The following is a 15655-nucleotide window of genomic DNA, read 5'->3' as shown; positions in this document are numbered from 1 at the left end:
CAATAGTGGCAACTGCCGGATCGGTGGTACGTGACAGAGGATTGACTGACTACCTGCCTATCCATAACAGCAGCACAGCAGTACAACGTTTGAGGTTTAGTTGTTCACGATGGATCGCATCAGGTGAAGAAGAGTCTCCTTCGGCCAGTTATGAGCGGGGCCGTGTATGTTGCCTGCTAAACGATGTTCGATGCCGTCTTGGTTCAATGTTGCTGCTGGCCGTCTCGTGGCTTCAACGTTCCCAGAGATGCTAAGCCCAATCAACAACCCCCTGGCATGTCGAGCATTCAACACTGGCCACTCATTCATGACTGTGACCCCAGGCCGTCGTGCGACTCGTCTCCTGTTTGCAAACTCTTACTCCATCGTGATGCGAGTATTGTCTCATGTCATCTCGTCTCATCGTCCTGATGCTGCCATGTATCCACGCCGAGACATCGAGGCAACATTGAATATCCGCAACGGGCACCGTAACACAGGAAGTTTGGCGAAGTGGCTTTTTCGTTATACGAAGCACGGTGCAGGTAGTACCATCGAGATTTGTATGCATCTCTTTGCGACGCTGGCCGGGTTCCAGATCCATGCCATGCCAGAGTCAGATGCCTTCTCATCTGGTGACTTTGTTGTTAGCCGAGACTGGCTTGCAATATTACTCGCGTTTGCACAGGCAAAAAGAGCGTCATGTTTCGTTCAGGCATTACGGCTCGAGTAAGCGCTTCCATGGACGAGGGTTAGACGATCTTATGAATGCACAGATGGCTTCGGATACAAGATACCGCCGATGCTACGCTGCTCCGTCCGGGAAGCATACTAATCTAGTAGGAGGAAAGGTGATGCACATGCTTATCCGGGCGATCTAATGTCGAAATGCTATACAAGTTCAACCACGGCCGTTAGATGAGGTTGCACCTGATATCAAATTATCCTATCAGGTGCAGCTCGCTATCTACAATCTCTGCATTAACCCAGTGCCCAGGGCTGGCTTGGCCCTGCGAGGACGATATAGGAAGGCGATTGCAGCCGAGGCAGGATTAAAGTTGGGATTGGGAGGACGAGTGTTTCGAGATCGAGGCTTAGCGTTTGTGCTATATGCGATTACCACTTTCTCTTGCTGGACGCATTAAGGGACAACCTTGCGGTCACGAGGGTGCATGGATGGACGCATGCCTACAGGCACTCCTTGTTCGTGTACGAGTACAGCATAGTAGCTTTCATGTTCCCATCAATCTTATCGCCGGCCGCGAAGCTCACCCCACGAGAAGGCAGACACGCCTCTAGCTCTGCCCAGGTCCTCGACGAAGCTGAGCTCACCGGAATCAACAGTAACAGTAACAGTACCAGAGAGCATCGTAGCTATGTGGCTTCTTGGCAGACGTAGCGGCCCCAAAGAAGGACCCCTAAATGGGGGCAAAAGGCAACGAGAGAGAGAGAGAGACATAGGCAGCGCTGAGTGAGTTGGAGCAATGTTGGAGACTGAATTGGAGAGACATGGGGGTGCACACCTCGAGTTCCATTGGCGGTTGGGGCTTTCTGCGCCACAGGGAGATTTCCATGGCTGCAAGTACTCCGTACTCCGTACTATCGAACGAACTGTCCCTGTAACACGACGATGGGGCGGCTCTTGAGAGACTGACAGGCCTGGAAATCACTATTGATTGAAATGGAACAAGCTTGAACATGACATGAAATGGATGCGGTGGATCATGGCTTCGATTGCAGGCTGTGCGGAGCTGTGGCTGGTGGGCTGTACCCGCCACTAATGAATGGATTAATGGATTGATGGCCCGCAGCTCACATTGATTGCATTGGATCCAATTTGACTAGGTGATCAACATTTGATTGATTAAGCTGACTGGCTGATTGATTGGATTGATTGATTGATTCTTCATTTGAGTTGCACCATGTACATGGACACTTCCGCTGAGCCGCCAATATGTGTATCAATTCCGCAGGTTCCCTGTACCTGTACCTGTACTCCGTGTTCTGCTCCGCGCCGTTGCATCTCTGCAATTTCAGGCCATCAGCACGCCTCCAAATCGCCGGACCCAATGGCAAAATTTCCCGGCCAGCTGGGCCAGCCCCCCCTGTCCATCCCGCGCCTAGTCGCCGTCAAAACCTCCACGCTACCAACTCTCCACCGCAACGTTACAACACCACAAACCTCTCGACTTTCTGCTCAACTTCCAACAGTCTACGAGTACAGCACCTATCCTTTTGCGTTGCCTCTTTGTCTTGCCTGGCCTCACCTTGCCTTGCCCATCCCATGCAGCGCCACTCCCTCTGCCTCTCCACCCGCTAATGGCTTCCCCCTTGGCTGGCCCCCCTGGAATGGAAGCGTCGCCCGCACCCAGAAGCCCTCCTTTTACCAAGGTTGATCTCGTCGAACGTCCCTTTCCCTTTGGGCCGTCTCCATTGTCGCATGCGCTGCTGTGCCAAATACGGGCAAGTATGGAGTACACGCGCCACTGCGCTGTTGACTTGCTTCGTATTGCTGCTGTCTTGCGAGTGAGCGCGTGCCCTGCGATAATTATTGCTTCCAGACAGAAAGCCCCGATGTGACCCCCATCCCGCCCATTGACTTTCTCCCCCTTTGCTCGCCCTTTCGCAGCATACGAGATACTGTCTGTACAGCCAGCTACGACTACTTGTACAAGTACCTGATCTTCTGCCAGTGCGTGCCCGCTGAAAGCCAGCCATTGATCGGCTCCACCGTGCCGTGCGACGTTATTTTGGTTTCCATTGTTTGGTCCGGCGAACAAGCTCTCGGCAGTCTGCATACGAGAAAAGCTCCATCTAGCTCAAGATCGCCTTGTCGTCGCGCAAGCACGGGGCATGCCCTGTAACCTTTCGAGGCACACGCCTTCTGCTGACTGACCTGCCACCATACCTGTACATTACATTACATTGGATTGGCAAGGCCCGTTAGCTGGTTACCTTTCTGTCGCTCACCTTGTTGTGGCCATCCGGACGCTGCCATTCGCCGGCCCTCCGCATATCCATCCGACAACTCAAGGGAGACCTACCACCTATACGGACTACTCCGTGCCCAACCCTCGACCTGGCTGGACGACCGCATCTCTTTTCTCCCCATGCGACCCTCTCTCGACCCTCTTTCTTCTCCCCATTGCCAGCTGTGAGGTGGCCGTTGCCCGAGATTGCATCAGCACGGGGCAGGTTCCATTCCACTTCCCCTTCCATCGCTTCTTCTACTACCTAGTAGTTCTCTCCCTCGCTGCCTTCTGTTGGTCGACGGCCCTTCTGTTGTTGCTGCTGCTACAGATCCATCAGTCCCGCGCTCCCGAGTCGTGCCTGTCGATCGGGTCCCAAGCCTGACCTCGTGTTTGGACGCCTTGTCTTGCATTTACCAAGCAAAGATACGGGTGACCGTCGCTTTCCCCCTTGTTGGCGTGGCAGAGTACGGTCCGGCTTTGTACCTCTCGATTGTTCGGCGCTTCTTTTGCCGCGATCACACCTCCACCATCACCCTCGTTACTTTTTGGCTGGTGACCTTTGCTTATACCACATCCTTGATGCCCTACAGTCTCCATACTTTCTTATATCAGCCTCATCTCGCCCTAACCTCATCCGACTATCTTGTTCCTTTCGCCTCTTTTCTCCTCTGCCTTGCCCATTCACGCTAGGTCCTTAATATCTTTCAGCAATGTCACAGTTCCGGAAAGCATTCATGGCCGCCGTCGTCAAAAGCTTGCTTAGGGGCAAGTCCCTGATACAGGCCATCTTGGCCTTTTGGTTATCGGGAAATAAGAAGAGCAAGGAAACAGACGGTCAGAAGAAGACTCTCCAGCAGTTCCTGAAGGATGCCGAGGCCGCGCTGGTCGGTCCCATCAGCGGCGATGGTCTGCAGGAGATTTCCATGAACTTGAAGAAGCAGATCCTGGAGGGGCTCAACGCAGATTTGCAGTGCATGCTTCCTTCATACAGCCACCAACTACCATCAGGTTCCGAACGTGGACAATACTTGGCCTTGGACGTGGGAGGATCGACACTAAGAGTTGCCTTGGTGGAACTGCGAGGACGCGGGACAGAATCTGGAAGCGCTACTGAGATTGTGAGCATCCAAAATTACAAAATCACCAAGGAGGTCAAGGATCTGGAGGGAATAGCCTTTTTCGAGTGGATGGCTGCGCGTATTACCGAAACGATCCAAGGTACGCTCAACAGACAACACAGCGCCGAGGATCCCCTGCCTCTTTCTTTGGCGTGGAGTTTCCCCATCGAGTGAGTTCCCTTGTTCCTTTGTTGGATCGATTTCGTGCCAAAAACTGACATTTTAAAAAAGCCAAACTTCTCTTGGTGGTGGCAGACTTGCAGCAATGGGTAAGGGCTTCTTGGCCGATATTGGCCTCGTTGGACAAGACCTAGGAGACATCGTCAAAACCGCATGCAAGAACCAAAATCTCCACGTCGAGCTCAAGACCATTTTGAACGATTCAAGTGCCTGCTTGCTATCACGAGCGTACTCTCACTCGTCGACACGATTTGGCCTCATCTTGGGTACCGGTGTCAACATCGCTGCCTATCTGCCCGTCTCAGCTATTGGCCGAGTGAAATTCGGCGAGCGACCGGCCGGATGGTTCGATGAAGCATCTCACGTCATCGTCAACACAGAGCTCGGCATGTTTGGATCCAAGATCTTGCCCCTGACTCGATGGGACAAACAGCTGCTCAAGGAGCACCCCAGACCCGACTTTCAGCCCTTGGAGTACATGACTAGCGGCATGTACCTTGGCGAGATTGTCCGGTTGGCCTTGGTAGAGGCCATTCAGACGACTGGTCTTCTGGGCGGTATCGTCCCGCCTGCTTTGACTGAGCTTTATTCTCTCGGCACCGAAGTCATCTCCTTAATAGAGGGGTAAGTCGCCTTTGCGTTGGATTGATGATTTGTCAGCCTGTAGCAAAACTAACATGTTTGCCCATCTAGTGACACCACTACGGACCTATCACAGGCCATCAGCATCTTTACTGAAAAGTACCCTTCAACTCACACTCCCAGCGTTGTTGACATGAGCGCCATCAAGGCCATTGCGTCATTCGTTTCTGTGCGTTCAAGCGCACTGATTGCCTCCGCTGTCTACGCCCTCTGGGATATTCGCCTGGAAGGTGATGAAAAGTTTCTGTCAACCCTTCCTGAATCCTCTCCCCTTCGATCCAAGGTTGAAGACGACATCAAAATGGAGAAGACTACCGTTGCGTTCAATGGCAGTGTCATTGAGCACTACCCCGGCTACTTGGCTAGTTGCCAACGATACATCAATGAGCTGATGGAAGGCAACACATCCGGCCTGCCAAAGTTCATTGAGCTTGTTTCCGCCAAGGAGAGCTCATTGACAGGAGCTGCTGTCGCATTGGCGTGCGTGGACTCATGAGAAGAAGAATAAAACCAACAAAAACCGAAAACCAAACATTCTTTTTCGAGCTTGTCTAAGAGAAAGTGCGTGTGTGTGCGTGCGTACGTGTGTACGCAAAGACATGATACCTGGGATGATGTGTTATGTTTACTGGGATATACGGGGTATGCGAAGGTGATGCATACGTAGAGGCGCCGGTTTCAGCATTGCTTCTTTCTTATCTGGCGCCACTGCCGGGGTTTTCTTTTATTTTCTGTTTTTCCCCACTACACACTCTTATTCACTGTTTTCCTTTCTCAGTTGTATGTTTTGATTCCTTGTAATTTTCTGCTTCTGTTCTTTTTATTTTATTTTTTCTTTGTTCTTGTGGGCGATGGTTATAGTCTGGAGCATTTGACGGTACGCTGCTGCAAAGAGCGAATGTTGCGTCATGTAGATTCAAACAGCAACAACATGTATATATTGCATTGCATGTCCTGGATCAAAAGAAAAGCATTACATTGCAATCTTGACCACTATGTTGGTGACTGCCATTGTTTTAAAAACTACTAGGTACTAAAATTAATGAAGGTGAGGTATTATCAAGTCCCATTTGGAGAGATGTTGACAATGGCACTGCTCTCGTATCGTTGGAAATCTGGCGGTTGGTTTTTCATGAAGAGTGACGTTGGGCCTATAAAAAGTAACATGTCTTCAATGTTGTTTTATGTGCCTCCCGCGTTGCTGCTCCCGATACTATTTTGAGAAACTGTCGATGGGCGTGTAAAGTGGATAGCTCCGTGGGCTGGCGCGCCCAAAGTAACGATACGACTCTCAGGGTCCCTCTTAGCCCGCAATTTGCGTAAAGTGCAAAGTACCGTGTACCCCGTCAAAGTCATGTGACAGCCTGCCTACTTCGCGTAAAGAGGCTAAGGAGCGCGTCTGGCCACAAACAAAGGCAAGGCGCCAAGGATAAGGCGTCGGGCTACGTCAATCTTTCACGATCATCTTTTTTTCCTCCATACTCTCCTCTGTCAAATAGTACCTTGTGCAGATTACGAGAGGCACTTTTCGAAGTCGTTTAACCAGAGCTATTTGCTGCTTTTTAAATTCTGAGGGGGGAAAGAGAGTCGACTCTTATTCTTGGAGATACCGCCGCATTTTGGCAACATGGCTGATGCTGAGGGCATATTCAGCGAATGCTTCATCGCATTCGTTCCCAGCGCGCAGCTGGCCCCGAAACTAATCAGCAGTGTACGTGCACTACCTGTGGTCTCTACGGCAGACTTGAATCCTTGTTTCGTTTCGCATCTAATCATCGTCATTGACAGCTCTCGACTATTCTAACAGAGAATGGCGCCACAACAGTCGAATATCGACGCGATGGATCCATACCAATTGACCGAGTCACGCACATCGTCTCCAACACGATTGACTTCCCGCAGTACATCGACTCGCAGGCGTACATGATTCCGGTTGTCAACACGCACTGGATCACCATTTCAATATCTCGGCGGAAGCAGGCGCAAGTACGGCCGTTTTCGCCCGATCCCCGCATGATCTTCTCCGAGGTCGTTGTTACGTGCGCGGATCTGCCGCAGATGGACAAGGAGAGCATCTTGGGGGCGACTATGGCGCTGGGAGGGCAGGAGTCGAAAGATGTGGGCAGGCTGACTACGCACGTCTGCGCGCTGTCCATGGACCATCCTAAGGTTGTGGTTGCGATGGGGAAAGGCTGGAAGGGCAAAGTGGTTTTGCCGCACTGGTTCGATGATTGCTTCAAGTTGGGAAAGAGGATCGACGAGGGTCCCTACCTTCTTCCCGACCCCGAAATTTTGAAAAAGGACCCCGATGAAGAGCTCGACATTCCGTCAAACAATAACTTGGTCGGCGCATCATCAGCAAACCCTGAGTTTATATCTTTGTCCGATGGAAACTCGGCCAGACCGCCGGTTACTGTCTTTCAAGACAAGCTTATCTTGCTTGGTTCCGACCTAAAGATAACACCCCGCCTCGAGAAGGCTTTGAAGGATATCATCGTGTATGGTGGCGGTCGGTTGGTGGAGGATGTGGAAGAGTGCACTACCTTGATTTGCCAGTACCGAGACGGCGAGCAGTACGTGAAAGCCTCTCAGGCTTGCAAGGAAGTTGGCAACTTGTCCTGGCTCTATTTCCTCATTGTTCACAACGACTGGACGTCGCCCCTGCGTCGCTTACTCCATTACCCCATCCCCAGGAATGGCATCCCAGGGTTCAAGGATATGCGCATCACCGTATCCAACTACGGTGGCGAGGCTCGCATCTACCTGGAGAATCTCATCAAGGCTTGCGGCGCCGAATTCACCAAGACTATGAAAGCGGATAACACCCATCTCATTACTGCTCGCAACTCTAGTGAAAAGTGCAAAGCTGCTCCTGAGTGGGGGATCACGGTGGTAAATCACCTCTGGGTTGAAGAATGCTACGCCAAATGCGAAATCCAGCCTGTCAACATTAAGAAATACAACCATTTCCCCCCTCGAACAAATCTGGGCGAAATCATCGGACAGACCTCCTTCAATGAGTCTCGGCTGAGAGATTTGTTTTACCCCGGAGGCGAGGAGAGCATGTCCCCGAGAGCAAAGAGAAAGAGAAAGATTCTGGAGGCTGCTGAGGACAACGCGTACTCACACGGTCCCGCGGAGGGCGTGGTGATTGGCGAGGTAGCGCACGGAGGGGACTCAGACACCACCATGCAGGAAGACAATAGCGAGGAGGATAGCATTCCGTCAGCTGCTGCGGCAAAGAAGGGTCGGCGTACTACGCAACAAGTTACACCAGTAAGAGCCCGACCTGGCAAGGAAAACATGACGCCTGTTGCCAATTCCAGCGGTGGACGTAGTGCCAAAGCAAAGGCCATGGACGTGCTCTCAACAATCGCTTCGGATATTGCGCTCTATGAAAAGGAGAAGAAGAGAAATACCAAGCCAGGAACTCCATTTGGCGGCAAGCGAGCCGCAGAGCTGGCAGAAAAGGAGAAGGCTGAGAGTGCGAAAAAGTCAACGAGCCATAAGGATGATGCAGATGACGAAGAGCGCCCGGCCAAGAAGTCACGGCCATCTCTACCTGGTGTCGAAATGCGCGTGATCCTAACGGGATTTACGAGATGGGTGGGTAACCAGAATAAAGAAGATCAAGATCGGGTGAGTGACAACTGTTATCCTCCTTTTGTTTTCAATTCCCTTGCCCCAGCCGATTAAGGCGCATTACTAACAGCATATCTACAGAGAAAACTCCGCGATCTTGGTATTCAAATTGTCCTAGAGGGTCAGCCTTGTGACTACCTAGCCGCCCCACATGTTGTGAGGACGGTCAAATTCCTGTGTGCCCTGGCCCGCGGCCCTACCGTCATATCTTCTACCTTTATCGAGAAAGTTCTCGAGACTGGTAAGCTTCAGGACGTGGATGACTTTATCCTCAAAGACTCCGAAGCCGAATCCAAGTACGACATTGACCTCGAGAGGTCTGTCAGCAGGGCCAAGGCCCATCGCGGCAAACTCCTTCGAGGCATTCCCATCTTCTGCACCGACAAGATCAAGAATGGACCCAACAGCTATCGCCTCATAGCAGAAGCCAACGGTGCCATGTTCATGATTTATCGTGCACGAAGTGGATCGAACATCAAGCCAACCACTGCAGAGCAAGACAACTTTGCGCCTCCCGAGCCGGTCTATCTTCTGAGCGGTTCCACCCCGGAGGAGAAGCAGCTGTGGCCACGCTTCAAAGACATGGCGGAAAAGGGCCATATGGAGCCGCGGGTGGTATCACCAGACTGGCTACTCGACGTGGCAATGGCACAGCAAGTGCGATTTGACAAGAAGTTTCTGCTCGATACAGAATAGGACATGTATTTACGCGGAGGCAGTGATGACATCTTTGGATGATATAAGTATATGACGGAGTTTTTGGAAGGGTGGATTGCGAAATCATGGGTTGGTGTTGGGAGGACAGTTAATAATAGCCTTGCTGGGGATGGGAGGACAGTATGTCCGGCTGCGGTTTGTAGCCTGTTGCTTTGTGCCTCTTCTAGTTGTGCAATCCTCTACTTTAGAAGAATTTGACACCGAGAGAGTCTTCGGAGCCGAAGATTTGAGCTTTGCCCCTTTTGACCAAGATATTCAATGCCTTCATGAGCACTTGGTTGTCCATGCCGTGGAACTCTGTCATGTCTTGATTAGCACTGGTGCGCTTGGCTAGACTCGAGTGACGTGATTTTATATGACAAGAAGGCCTCTTGGTTAAACTTACCTGTTCCTCTGGTGTTTTCTCCCTCTGTCAGCTCATACACGGTCAAAACGCTCCCCTTTTGTGCCGTCTCCTCCACAAACGCCTCGACAAGAGCCGCCCACTCCTCAGGTTTCCGCCAATACAAAAACACGACATCCCCTCCAGCGGCGGCAGCAGCAGCAGAAGCAGCGTCAGCGGCGCCGTCGGGGCGGAGAAACTCTGCGCGGCCGTCCTTGCGCATGAAGTCGAGGACCTCGCGGATGTCGGGCGGAGACAGGCGCCGATCGATGCCGCGGTTGAAGAAGAGGTCCGACTCTGCGGCGGCGGATATGGTTATGCGGAAGAGGCGGTGGTGGCGGGCGTAGGCGAGGATGAGGGCGGACCATTTTGTGAGCTGGGCGTGGTGAATGGTGATGTTTGTTTGGCGGGTGAAGAAGGCGGGGAAGAAGTATTCGCGGGGGAAGGGGAATGAGGGGGATGATGAGGAGGATTGTGGTTGAGGGGGTGGTGATGTTGTTGTGGTGGCCATTTTGTATGAATGTTGGATGAGAGGGTTATAAGGGGAGAGATGAGAGTTGTGAGGATATGAATGAGTGAGTGAGTGAGATGTGTGTGGTTGGTGGTGTTTGTATGAGGGATTGGATAAGGGACTTGGACTATAAGGCGGGATGACGTTGTGCCACGTGCTGGGAGCTGCCAGGTACGTGTACGGTATTGGGCTTACCCTGGAGTGGGAATGAGAGAGATAGAATTGGGGAGACGATGAGGAGAGAGGCAAGCGTTGAGGGTAGTAGTAGTGATGGGGAGAAATATCTGAGTGTTTTTTTGTCTACTCTATTCAATTCAGCTTCATTTGTAGTAAATTCATGTGATATGAAAGCAGTGCTGCAGATGCTAGCCGGGAGAGATGATGCACCAAATCCCGACATGAGTAACTAATTAAGCAATCATATCGTTGCATGACTTTGATAGCAGTTTCTATATTGAGAGTTTGGGTCTTACTTCTTTATTGAGAAGTTAGATTTCCATTGATGCGTCGATACTTCCACTGGCTTGACAGCTCCTTCCTCTGTACAAGTGCCCTTTACTCCCCTTTCCATCACACGAGAACTGCCAACATCAAACGCTCTACCAACACTCTACACAAGCAACATTCGTTACCATTCTTCAAGTATCACGCTGAATCCTATAAACAATATATTACAAACCCATAGTCATCCATGCAATGGAGAATCCTCGCGGTCTAACTACACCACCCAAATCACGCGGTTCGGACGGACCAAGCGAACCAGCGGAACCAAACGAACCAAACGAACATGAGTCTGAAATACTTCAAGCAGACGCGTCCAAACCAGATGATGAGCTTGATGGAGGTAAGTTTGACTTGGACATGTTTGAACTGAAGGATTATGCGCGGGAAGAGTTTTGAAGCAGATAGTTTCGGGGCTATTGAAGTTTGAAAAATAACAATTTTGAAGCAGTTGCTGAAACTGGAGCGGACGACACAGGAGCAAACGACGCAGAAGCGAATGACTCTGATTCATCACTTGAGGACCCTGACATTCGATCTCGACGACCTGACATCCATAATGGAGGCGTATCCAATTCTGCATACAACCCATACGTACATTCCGGCGAAATTGTGAGAACCGCACGTCACGGACCAGACGGACGTCCCATGTTCGTGTGGGTAACCCGGCTATATGAGCGCAGAAGCATGATATACTATCCCCGAAGCCTCTTTACGGGAAGACGTGGAGTGAAGAGGGGGGTGGTCACCGAACAGGTTTCTAACACTATAATGGTACACGGCGGCTTTTTCAGCAAGACCCTCAGAACCAAGACACAGCCTTACTATGACGAGAGGGAAATCTATTTCGTTCAAGAGCGAACAATGTGCTCGTACTGGAGACGGAATCGTGTTAGAACTACTCCCCCTCCTGATGTGGTTCGTAAAGTCAAAATACCAGCCCTGCCAATGTGACGTGTATGGACGGGACGTATACATGTTCAATGGGGGTTTTGGAACAGGACAGTGATGCTCACCCTTGGAATTGGAATTTCTCTGTTTGGTATAGTTGCGTTTGGTGGAAGAGTTTGGAATTACGCAGCGTGAAAGCCTAGGTGCTAGACGCCTGAATCCTTTGGGGGAGGCTGTTCGGGGGGCAATGGGGTCTCGGAGGACAAGACTTTGGGCATGTAGAGCTCACGAGATCCTTTGGCTCTTTTACTTACTTTACGAGTAGATCAAAAGCGTTTTTATATAGCGGGTGAGTAGAAGATAATGTATACTTTATCTGATATATCCCCTCTTGACCGCATCACTCAGAGTCTTGAATGTGATGTCTACTAGATAACACTTGTAGCTTTTAGAATATCTACAATTATAACGACCCATCTTTCTTCCTTAGGTAGTGTAAGATGTTAAACATCAAGTATCGTGCCAGGAAATAACCTAAGTTCTACTAGGATATGAATTGCTGCCCGACATCCAATTAGGGACACTGGATAGTCAGCCACCCTTAATCAAAACCCCCATCACAAAATGACCAGAAATCGTATCATATCACATCCGATCGGATCTACCCGTGAAAATGAAACACCCACAATCCCACAGCACCACCATTACATCAAGATCAGCTAATCAACAAGAATCTCCCGATTAAACTAGAAACACCGCACAAAAGCCAGCTGTTGCTTCGTTACCCTCGTTGAACGTACACACACACTCGAATATTCACAGTAATGAATGAGAGAGACCCATTGAAAATTGAACAAAAACATCTTTTTTTAACTCAGGAATGTCCCTTATCCTGTCTTTCATGAGTGCCTAAATGATGAGGCCCTAACACTACGCCCCGCCAGGTATCGAACCGCAGTAACAAAGGAAAACGACAAGATGAAGAAAAAAGGGGGTGAGGAAGAATAATACTAATGAAATAGAGAGAAAAAACAAAGCAACAAAGTCCCAAATAGCTCAGATAGATGATGAACACGCGTCCCTGCCATGAAAATACAGCAGTAGTTAGTTTCCCTAATCGCCCCTTCCAAATTTCCCTCCAGAATAATTTTTTTTGTCCTGCCTTGTTGTTGCATGATAAAGTCGTAATGAGGCTAGTTGACTCCTGATACAGATTCTTTCTTATATATACATACATCTCTCAGGTATAAGGGGTCGTCGTTCTTGTCTGAAAAAGAAGAGTCGTCCTCCATAAAACACCTGTTTGCCCAGAAAAGCAGGAAACCGGGGGAGAAAAATTAGGAAAAAAAAGTAATGACAAAAAGCCAAGTGAAGTGGAGTATCGTAAAAGCAGATTTCGAAATGCAGTTGCGCATAGTCTTCATTCTCTCTTCTCCCTCTTCATTAACAATCATCAGAATCCTTCGTCGTCTGTCATGCTGTCGTAGCCTGTATCTACCTCCATGCCCACTAGCCTCTTTGTAATGCCCAGACATTTATTGATAACTTTTTCCTGAAGGTCGGGAGGTACACCGCAATTTAATGCTAGTTCGCTACCCATCCAAAGACGCAATATGGCTGCTAGTCTCTCCACCAGGGGTGCAAAGTTGTTTGTAGTATCTTTATGGGCTAGGATTTGCTCCAAAACTTCCATGACCGACGTAAAGCTCAACAGCGTCATTCGTGTTTTTGTTGTCAAGTCAATCACTTTTTCGATCGAGGTGCGGACATATTGTTTCGTGCTGGCATCGCCACCCAGTCGTTTGAGGTGAGCTGTAGCAACCGCACAGCGAAGGCAAAGCTGAAGGTCGGGATCTGCAACGTCTGCTTGAAGAGGAATCGGTGCAAGGCCGGTATAAGGATTCGGCTCGGAACAAGTCAGTGCCATGGGGTTCATCAGGCCGTTGCTACCAGTATCGACCCGGAGGACCTGAACAGCAGCAGCAATGTTGTCTCCACGGGATTTGTACGCGAGGACAGAACGAGCCAGGATTGCCCGTGCTCGAGCATTTGAGCCTAATGGTGCGACTTTGACGGCCAGGTTCATTACTACGTCTTCTGACGCCTCCTCATCACCATATAATGTTGTCGTCAAAACGTCGTGCACCTTGGATGTTGACCACCAGGCGGCAAGAGCATCCATCGGGGACCCAATCGCCGTGTCATCGACTACCGAGTCCATGCCATCAATCGGGGCCGAGTTGTGTGTCGTTTCCATGTTAAAAGCCAGGTTGTGGGCTCGTTGAATGACGGTGGCGGTGAGAACGGCGTCACACTCCTGTTCGACCAAGGCAGCCAGGTGATCTGGTAATACGTATCCTGCTCGCTGCATCTCCAGAATCTCGTCTTCTTGTAGGTCATTGATTAGTCTGTTATTTAGGTCACGAGCTGCGTTCCACTGCCGTTGTGCAACCTTGGTAGCGAAAAAGTTGACCAAACCAAGTTGATACCATTTCTGGCTCAAGTCCCACAGAAGGACTCGAACGTGGAGTGCCTTGAGCATCAGACCGCTGGGGGTATTGGGCACGGTGCCAGACGCCAACAGCGTCAGGATGAGGCGGCTCATGCAAATCTCCGCATCTCCTCCGGTAAGCTGTGCGTCGAGAGCAGTAGCCCAGGCACGGACTCGGGCCACTTCTTGGTCAGGAGTCAACCCGGTCAACAGTTGATAGGCGTGGATGCCAAAGACGTTGCGTACGCTAAGCTTCAGTGTCTTGAGCATCAGCGCGGCCGCCTCGAGGAAGAAGTTGTGATGAGGCACCCAAACAGTTTGGATTGCAGTCTCCCAAGCGCGGCGACGGACACTAATGGGAGAAGCCAGTGAAGGGGCGGGATGTAGATCAGTGGATTGCTGCTTCTTGGGCTTTCGGTCCATTGCCGAGAACAGTGAAGGGATGAAAACCCACAAAACAAGGCCGAAAAGAAGCATAAACTTAATGGAAATGTCGGCTTGATACCCTGCCAACCCTACATTGAAGTGAGATGGCATATGCCTGAGAAGCTGCACGGGCAGAGCAAACAGTCCGCGGCCCTGAGGCTCTTCATTGCTCGTTTCCTCTTCTCGAACCGCTTCCAATATCATCAGGCCGGCGAGCGAGCCCACCATCAGCTTACCAAAGTAGGGGCTTGCGCTCCATCCGGGCTGGCCCTGTTGCTGCTGCTGCTGTTGCTGCTGTTGCTGCATCGGCCGAATCTGTTGTTGACCAACCACGGTCGGGTTGGACCGAAATAGCTGCTGGGGGACGGGATATGGCTGGCCGGGCATCTGGGAGAGGATTCGTTTCATGTCCTCTGGAACATCAATCATCCCATTGGGCATGCCGCCAGATTCTTGGCCTTGAGCGTCCAGCGGGGATTGTGACATTTGAGACTGCTGTTGTTGCTGTTGCTGTTGCTGCTGTGATTGTTGCTGCGACTGGCCATCTTGGGGATACTGTATCGGCGTGGGCTGCTGCATTGGAGGCATAGAGCCGTTCATAGCTCCAGCCATGAACAGTTTCTCAAAGGCGGCGATTCTTTGGTGCATAGCGCTGTTTTCATCCAGTAATCGGTTATTCCTCTTCTCCAGGTGTCGTATATATTCAGTCGCTTTACTCAAAACCTGCATCATTAGTTAGCCATTGGGGACATGACGCCCCTTGATTCTTTGTTTTCCATTAAATCTCGAGTGGGATTCCTACAGTCGCTTTGTTGAGTTTGTGTGCGGGTGTAAGGCCGTGTAATTCCTCACGGTCCTCGGTCGTGTCCTCTCCCCTGGCGCTCTTACTCATGATGCGCAGGCTGGGGACGCTGTCTCTCAAGGCAGCAATCTTGTCGTTAATGTTGGTCCGGTAGCGCTTCTCAATCATGTTGTGAGCCGTCTTCTTGATGGGCTTACCGCCCTCCTCGAGAAGATCGTCATCGTCGTCTTCGTCGGCAGGAATCTTACGCTTCCTGGAATCCTTTTGAGAGCCACCAGAGATGTCTGGCGACGAGGCAGCTCCAGTCTTGGCCGACTCAGGGCTGGAGGCGCTCTTGGGAGAGCCGTACTGAAGATGAGGGGGCATAGCAATGTTTCGCAGCTGTTCCTGCAGAGCAGGAC

The 15655-nt window shown here is 50.8% G+C and overlaps 6 protein-coding genes across 6 annotated transcripts; 3 read left to right on the top strand and 3 right to left on the bottom strand.

Moving 5' to 3' along the window:
• Positions 1 to 1863: 1863 nt before the first annotated feature.
• On the bottom strand, positions 1864 to 3219 carry M431DRAFT_416581 (hypothetical protein). Its single transcript, XM_024914985.1, has one exon. It carries the CDS (start codon positions 2775 to 2777, stop codon positions 2124 to 2126), a length of 654 nt encoding a protein of 217 aa, XP_024775744.1. The 5' UTR covers positions 2778 to 3219; the 3' UTR covers positions 1864 to 2123.
• Positions 3220 to 3661: 442 nt separating this feature from the next.
• On the top strand, positions 3662 to 5387 carry M431DRAFT_83452 (hypothetical protein; the record flags this gene model as incomplete). Its single annotated transcript, XM_024923309.1, has 3 exons — positions 3662 to 4239; positions 4301 to 4873; positions 4943 to 5387. 3 exons carry the CDS (start codon positions 3662 to 3664, stop codon positions 5385 to 5387), a joined length of 1596 nt encoding a protein of 531 aa, XP_024775743.1.
• A 1131-nt stretch (positions 5388 to 6518) lies between these two features.
• On the top strand, positions 6519 to 9229 carry M431DRAFT_82277 (hypothetical protein; the record flags this gene model as incomplete). Its single annotated transcript, XM_024923147.1, has 3 exons — positions 6519 to 6602; positions 6680 to 8530; positions 8615 to 9229. The coding sequence occupies 3 exons, from the start codon at positions 6519 to 6521 to the stop codon at positions 9227 to 9229; spliced, it is 2550 nt and encodes an 849-aa protein (XP_024775742.1).
• Positions 9230 to 9434: 205 nt separating this feature from the next.
• M431DRAFT_4971 (hypothetical protein) lies at positions 9435 to 10143 on the bottom strand (the record flags this gene model as incomplete). Its single annotated transcript, XM_024917559.1, has 2 exons — positions 9435 to 9547; positions 9636 to 10143. The coding sequence occupies 2 exons, from the start codon at positions 10141 to 10143 to the stop codon at positions 9435 to 9437; spliced, it is 621 nt and encodes a 206-aa protein (XP_024775741.1).
• Positions 10144 to 10839: 696 nt separating this feature from the next.
• M431DRAFT_530506 (hypothetical protein) lies at positions 10840 to 11598 on the top strand (the record flags this gene model as incomplete). Its single annotated transcript, XM_024920794.1, has 2 exons — positions 10840 to 10987; positions 11093 to 11598. 2 exons carry the CDS (start codon positions 10840 to 10842, stop codon positions 11596 to 11598), a joined length of 654 nt encoding a protein of 217 aa, XP_024775740.1.
• A 1390-nt stretch (positions 11599 to 12988) lies between these two features.
• On the bottom strand, positions 12989 to 15620 carry M431DRAFT_83514 (hypothetical protein; the record flags this gene model as incomplete). The annotated part of the gene is made up of 2 exons (XM_024923317.1): positions 12989 to 15175; positions 15255 to 15620. 2 exons carry the CDS (start codon positions 15618 to 15620, stop codon positions 12989 to 12991), a joined length of 2553 nt encoding a protein of 850 aa, XP_024775739.1.
• Between the last annotated feature and the right edge of the window lie 35 nt (positions 15621 to 15655).

Source organism: Trichoderma harzianum (genome assembly GCF_003025095.1).
Source record: "Trichoderma harzianum CBS 226.95 unplaced genomic scaffold M431scaffold_5, whole genome shotgun sequence".
In the NCBI taxonomy this organism is placed as follows: Eukaryota; Fungi; Ascomycota; class Sordariomycetes; order Hypocreales; family Hypocreaceae; genus Trichoderma; species Trichoderma harzianum.
This window is presented reverse-complemented; position numbering and strand designations above follow the sequence as displayed.

Bases quoted from the DNA above. Each gene is read 5' to 3' on its own strand.
- M431DRAFT_416581 (XM_024914985.1), bottom strand. From the start codon at position 2,777: ATGCAGACTGCCGAGAGCTTGTTCGCCGGACCAAACAATGGAAACCAA.